Here is a 6,663-nt window from a genome sequence, read left to right as displayed (position 1 = left end):
TTTCGTGATAAACTCCTCATGACAACCATCAAAGGTGACCAGCCTCCGGTCTCGCCAGACAACTTGGCCACTGACTCGGAGTTGTGACTCGTGTCAAACTCTGGATGTCGTATGAAATGCCTACTCTGGATGGTGACCCACCACTGGGCCCAAGTGGTGGCAACGGGAGCCTTGACTCTGCTCGTGAGGGAAGGATGGTGATGAAAAAGGTAGGACGGATGAAGGGGTTGGGGGCGAGCAAAGGGATAGAAGAGATTTTTCCTGAGATGGGACCAAAGCATTGTTTTCTGTGTAGTGGCATTTTGCATGTAATAACGCTTCATTGAAGAGCTATTTTTATAAAAGGAGGATTTCACTTAAAGGGAGGCTCCGGAAGCTAATCTTCTCTAGCTTATCAACATTTTCCACAAAGGATACTTTTATTAACTCAAAATGTAGCATCAAGCGGATACAAAACATGATGAACAACATCCGGACGACAAAGGATGCTTTTGTTAACTCAAAACATAGCATCAAACAGATACAAAATAAAATGAGCAACATCCAGCCTTCACAGAGTTAAGATGCGCACAACCAATCTAGCTTATGAACATGAGAGGGAAAGAGCTTAGAAACTATGCTTCTCAGTAAATTTTGAGTGATCTTTTATCTGTGCTTAATTTCACTCGTAATCCCACAAAGAAGCTGATAAGAACTGACGCAAAGAGTGAACTACTGTTTGAAAGTCTCCCGTAAACAGAAAATCGAAACTTGGCGCAACCGAAGAATCACAAGCAAATGTATTTGCCTCCCGTCAACCCCCAGCCCTCTAATAATGTTCTAAAAAATGGTGGTCATTGCGCACGCTTCTTAATTTCGGCCCTTCCCTTTCTTTCTCTCGCAGGAGTTCCTCCTTGAAGGTTGTTTTATCTGACTTGACAGTTTCCGAGACGTGCGAGGCAAGCGCAGCAAATAGGAATCCTTTCTCGGACTTTGCCGTTTCGGAGACAAAGGCACCAGATAGGAATCTTTCCTCGGACCTTGCAGTTCCGGAGACGTGGAACGCATCATAGAATCGATGTTATCCACCGCATCACAAAGGTTCTCCAGTTCCCTGTGAAGGTGCTCTCTATCTTTCTTCAACTTCGCTCCCAGGTTGTATTCGGTAGAGAGGAGCTCGCGCAGCTTGTGGAGGATCAGGGAGGCCATGGCAACGACTGGGTTTGCTGTCTGATACTTCATGACAGTATAAATGGAATCCGTTCTCGCGTACTCCCTCCGTTCGGAAATACTTGTTCTCGAAATGGACCCAGTCGTTGTGTATCTGATAAGATGCAATAAAAATAATGTTTACGGCCGGATATATATGGGTAAGGGAAAGAGGAAGAACAAGTCTGATGTACGTATAACGGCATGATTGTCATCTGTGAAACAAAAAACAGTACCTGGTATTCTCTTCCGTACTATTTTTTTCTTGTACTTGAATCACAGGTTGTTTTTCTAGAGTGTGCTCCTGTTCGTCTGAGTTCTTGAATAAAGAAAGGCACAACAAAAAAGGGAAAATCATGTTGCTGGTAAAAAACAAATCATCCATTGGTACCAGGGAGTACAGTCAGCAGTGTGAACTATAATGTATAATACCTTGGCTATAGCTACACTTTCGGCCTTATCGATCTTATTCAGTTCATTGACAATATCTGCTATGGTAGGCCTTTTCTCTCGGTCGAACTCCACACACCTAAACGCTATTTCAATGCATGTCATAACTTGCTCTGATATATGCGATGACATTGTTTCCAGCATCCGCTTTCTCCAGTTTCCATGTACCTGCAAAGGTGGAATACAGTGGCCAAATGTTCCATGGAAAGTAAGACACAACAGGATTACCTTTGTGGAAAGGGGATTATTGTGCATGATACAAAATATCTTCCTTACATGCTCAAGAAATTCATGAGGAGACATATGTTCACATTTGGAATAGCCCTCATATCCTGCCACTATCCGAATTATTATAACACCGAAGCTGAATACATCAAACTTTGGTGTGATTGCGCGTCGATCGATGAATTCTGGTGGCATGTATCCTCTACATGACATTATTTAACACAATTATTCTTGCAATTTCTTTCAAAAATAAGTTGGTCAATATGAGATATCAACTTACATTGTTCCCATAAATTTGTTTGTGATATGCGTTTTTTCTGTTTGGAAAAGTCTTGACAAACCAAAATCTCCAATTTTCGGGACCAGGTTCTTGTCTAGCAATATATTCTCAGGCTTCAAGTCAAGATGGTAAATAGAATCTTTGCATCCATTATGAAGATAATTTATTCCCTTGCTAACCCCCTTGATAATTTTGAAACGTGTGTTCCAATCAAGTCCGCAGGATTCATCTGTAGAAGCAAACATGCAGCGTATATATTGCCGAGACATAAGTCTAGGAATGAAAGAAGTACATAATTTTAGGGAATATTCTTCTCTTATGCAAAACAATAGTATGGGCTAAGTAGAGCACAGTCATACCAGAAATATGATTCTCAAGGCTTCCACCCTGCAGAAATTCAAAGCAGAGAATCCTTTCTCGTACACGGGCAAAAATATATTCGCCATTGTACTTGAAGCGTTCATGTCCTAGTCCATAGCAGTAGCCCACTAATCGGATGATATTTGGATGCTGGGCCCTCATAAGGTTATTAAATTCGTTCATAAATTGCTGGTCGTCCAGCCCAGGCATGTAGTGAAGCTTTTTGAGAGCAATCTCTTCCCCATCGTGCAGTAATCCCTGTTAAAAGAATTACATAGGTTCTGGAAACGTCTGGTAGTACAATTATAACATATGCAAGCAATAATAACAATTACCTTGTAGACTACTCCATACGCACCACGGCCAATGACATGCTCCTCAGAAAAATCATCTGTAATTTGTTTCAACAACTCGAGTGTAAACTCCCTTGTCGTTGCACTTGTATGTTGTATCTTGTTCGCCATGATATCTTATCTATATCTCCTGCTGGGATTGACTAGGTCGAACATTTCATCTTTCTAATAACACCGAAAACATTTCACACAGTTAAGAGAGAGCGTACATAACTTGTATGTGAAATAGACATGCTGCATAGTGCATACAATTTGAAGCATCATACGCTTAAGCTGATTGACAAGCGAAAGAAAGCTAAAGGTTTGTGAAAAGGGTGTGTGTATACCACGTGACATATATGATAAGCAATCCAAGCAATTCAAATATGTCGTTTAAAGGTATCAATCCAAACAATTCAAAAAGAAAAGGGTGTGTGTATACAGTTACGTATGTCGTTTAAAGGTATCAAAATAAAAAAAGATAGTAGTACAACAAAGGACATCTCCTGGACATTCCCCTGGTGTTCTTCCTTCCTAATCTTGAAAGGTTATCAGCTAGCTCACTATGGATAATCCTCAGGCCCCTACTACCTTTGGTAGGCTATGCGATTCACTCTGTCAGAAGAAACACAATATTTTCTTCTGGCACTCATCTTGCACAATCGTGTCAACACTAGGACTATTTATGTGTGGTCTCTGGGGAATGAACTCTAGAAACAGGGGATCGCATGTTCGAGCTATATCTCCTCCGGCCAGAGTGCCAGCTCTGCATCGGATCAGCCCCTATAGCAGTTTCTGACTGCTATAAGTTGTCTTTTTTCCATGGAAAACATCATTCTAGATGCCTTGGCTATTTGGATTGTTCAGAAATAATTCGATTATCTTCGAAGACATGCGACCAAGTGTTTATGGATAGAGGGCCAAATTTAAGGAGGAGATGAACCTCTACCGTAGTCATAGCCAAGATTAGCTGTAGTCTTTTCAAACCTGGAGATCGCCCGAAGAACTGGTGAACTCCTGGTCGAGCGGGGATCTGGTAAACCTGAGTAATGGCACTGACAACGTATATGGAACGGATCTGGAACGGAGCGAGATAGACGACGCGGCTCCCTGGTTGAAGGGAAAGGGTCTGGCCGGAGAGCGAGATAGACGACGCGGTTCGCTGGTTGATGGGAAGAGATCTGACCGGAGAGCGAGACAGCGAACGCGGTTCCTATCTTTTATCTTGCTCGCTCTGCAGAGGGATTGTTTAGTCCACTGAGAGTGTGCATCGGGTTTGGTACCTTTCCGGTGTGAAGTTTGACGAGTAATAACAGCGCAAAAAACTGAAGAACAAGTGGGCGCCGCTAGCGAAAAGCGGCGCGGCAAAGCACGCTTCCATTTCTATCCCACTATCTTCGAGTCCGACTGCAAAATAAATAGGAAAATGTTCTAAAAATGATAAATAGAAAGCCGTTTAATTTTTCTCTCAATCCACTACCAGACTAGATCTTGGTAAATAGCATAAAACTATCAGTTTTAAGGTTAAGGTTCCATAGAACTACTTTCTTTCCCCTAGACCTCTCAAACATGCCCCGCGTCGGCCCCAGCGGCGACACGGGCGGACCGGCCCCAATCTCGCCGCCACCGGCTCCTCCTCCGTCGCCGCCGCGGATAGTCCCTGCCGGGCGAAGCCTCGGCGTGGGTCGGCGCCGGCGGGACCGCTCCACTCCTCCTTCCTCTCCATCTCTTCCCACTCCGCTCCTCCCGAACCGTGCTTCTGATGCGCCGCCGCCGGTGCTCCATACTGTCCAGATCGGGTGGAAGCCGGCCTGGAGCTCCATACTGTCCACGGGGGGCCCACAAGGCAATTGGGCGTGCCAGGGGGATGGTCGCCCCCCCTCTGGTTGGTCTTGGCTCCAGTATTTTTATATATTCAATAAAAAAATCTCTAGGAAGTTTCGTCCAATTCCGAAAACTTTCATTTCTACACAACAAAACAACACCATGATAGTTCTGCTGAAAACAACGTCAGTCCGGGTTAGCTTCATTCAAATTATGCAAATTAGAGTCCAAAACAAAAGCAAAAGTGTTTGGAAAAGTAGATACGACGAAGACGTATTAATCATCAACATCATTTCCACATCTTTGTTGCCCAAATCTAATGAATCAATGAAATGTTTGTATATGAATCCATCAAGCTCCTTGTTCTCAAAGTCATCATCCAACAAATCTATCGTTTTCCTGCAAATGAGCAAAATAATCTATAAAAACAGCTCAGAAATTTCGTTAAACACATAGAGGGCAAGGTGTATGTCCGGAAGAGTAGGACTTACCAGGAAGGCGTCCGGTGGTGGTGACCATGTCCGAGAAGATAAGGACGATCAGCAGGGGTTTGGGGCCGGTGGTGGCGGTGCTATGGATTGGGGATGTCGGTGGAGCCATAGTGGCGGTGGCGCTAGGGAACGGGCGGCACGAACGAAGGAGAAGAGTGGAGAGGTAGACGCGGGTTCGGGTTGGTTGGGGATGATTTGGAGCATATTTGGGATGGGTCTTGCTTGTCGGATCAAACATGGTGAATGTGATGCGTCCTGGGGTCCCATATCCACCCGGCGTATGGACTGGGTTTCAAGGGATGGCCCGGACGTTTGGACTGACTTTGGGATGTCCGGTTGGGTGGCGTTTTTTGGTCCGGGCGGTTATCGAGCTGGACATTTGGGGAGGGTATGAGTCTTGTTTTAGATGCTCTCACTGTCTTTAGTCATGGGTGTAGATTGTAATCGTGTGTATTATGTGCAGTCCTCTTCTAAAGAAAAGGTAAGTCGGTGCACACTTGTGCACATCGAATGAACTTAATAGTATATGTCCTAGATAAAACATTACATAGCTTATTTTCTTTTGGCACCAATTGTATATTGTTAGCCTAATCTCATTCATGTTTTGATTTAATAACATCATTTACAATGCCCAATATGCTCTCGTTTATGTGACATACTTCCTCCGTTCCTAAATATAAGTCTTTTTAGAGATTTCAATAAGCGACTACATACGGAGCAAAATGAGTGAATCTGCACTCTAAAATATGTCTATATACATCTATATGTAGTTTGTATTGAAATCTCTAAAAAGACTTATATTTTGGAATGGAGGGAATACAATTTTGCTCTTGCATGCATGCATGTCTCGTTTCTTTTAGCATAATTGTAGCAAATTAGGTTTCTATTAGAATCAAACACGTAATAATCAATCCAATTAGCCACACATTGAGTAACTCAGTTGGCTCCAAACCAAATGAAGGCCTACCATTTTGCCAAAAAAATTGGCAGGTGCAATGGTTATAATCCAAACAACAATTGCTTACCAAAGTTTTTAGTCATCCCATGCTTTGGTCATGCCAAAAAATTGGTTAGTCCAGTTGGAGCTCAAACCACGTGAGTGTTAATCATGAGTGTTAACTCCAGTTTGAGAGTCAGAAGACAAAACCACGTGAGAGGTGATAACCAAACGGTATTTGTAACTGGCGAACGCTCGCTGAGGGGGAGGGTTGGTGCAAGAAATTTTAGTTGTAAAACAAGATCAAACAACAGCCGTTTTTTAACAAAAATTGCCTTCTGGGGTGGGGGGGGAGGGGGAAAATTATGTCTTCTCAAGAAACTTCAGCACAACTAGAACTGCCATCGCATCGCTTGCATGGGCCACCTCCCCTGGTGAACGTTCGCGAGTTAGGAGGGTCCTGAGGGCATCTCCAATACAAACCCTCAAACCGCCCGCAACTGTCTAGACCGTGCGGTCCTGACGCGATTTGCCATCCAACGCGAGCTTGTATCGGTCTGCCGAGCGATCCGGACG

General features: G+C 43.7%; 1 protein-coding gene across 1 annotated transcript; it reads right to left on the bottom strand.

The window, feature by feature from the left end:
• Positions 1–599: 599 nt before the first annotated feature.
• LOC125530873 (cysteine-rich receptor-like protein kinase 44) lies at positions 600–4,120 on the bottom strand. Its single transcript, XM_048695297.1, has 8 exons — positions 3,823–4,120; positions 2,839–3,021; positions 2,503–2,761; positions 2,144–2,372; positions 1,915–2,065; positions 1,621–1,806; positions 1,425–1,507; positions 600–1,303 (listed from the first exon to the last, which is right to left on the bottom strand). Exons 2-8 carry the CDS (start codon positions 2,965–2,967, stop codon positions 850–852), a joined length of 1,491 nt encoding a protein of 496 aa, XP_048551254.1. The 5' UTR covers positions 2,968–3,021; positions 3,823–4,120; the 3' UTR covers positions 600–849.
• Positions 4,121–6,663: the final 2,543 nt, after the last annotated feature.

The sequence above is a fragment of the Triticum urartu genome, chromosome 1, assembly GCF_003073215.2.
Source record: "Triticum urartu cultivar G1812 chromosome 1, Tu2.1, whole genome shotgun sequence".
Taxonomy (NCBI): Eukaryota; Viridiplantae; Streptophyta; class Magnoliopsida; order Poales; family Poaceae; genus Triticum; species Triticum urartu.
This window is presented reverse-complemented; position numbering and strand designations above follow the sequence as displayed.

Coding starts and splice junctions, on each gene's coding strand:
- LOC125530873 (XM_048695297.1), bottom strand. CDS start 2,967: ATGGCGAACAAGATACAACATACAAGTGCAACGACAAGGGAGTTTACA. Junction 2,373..2,502: donor CCTTGAGAATCATATTTCTG/GTATGACTGTGC, acceptor TTGCTTCTACAG/ATGAATCCTGCGGACTTGAT. Junction 1,807..1,914: donor CTCATGAATTTCTTGAGCAT/GTAAGGAAGATA, acceptor CCACCTTTGCAG/GTACATGGAAACTGGAGAAA.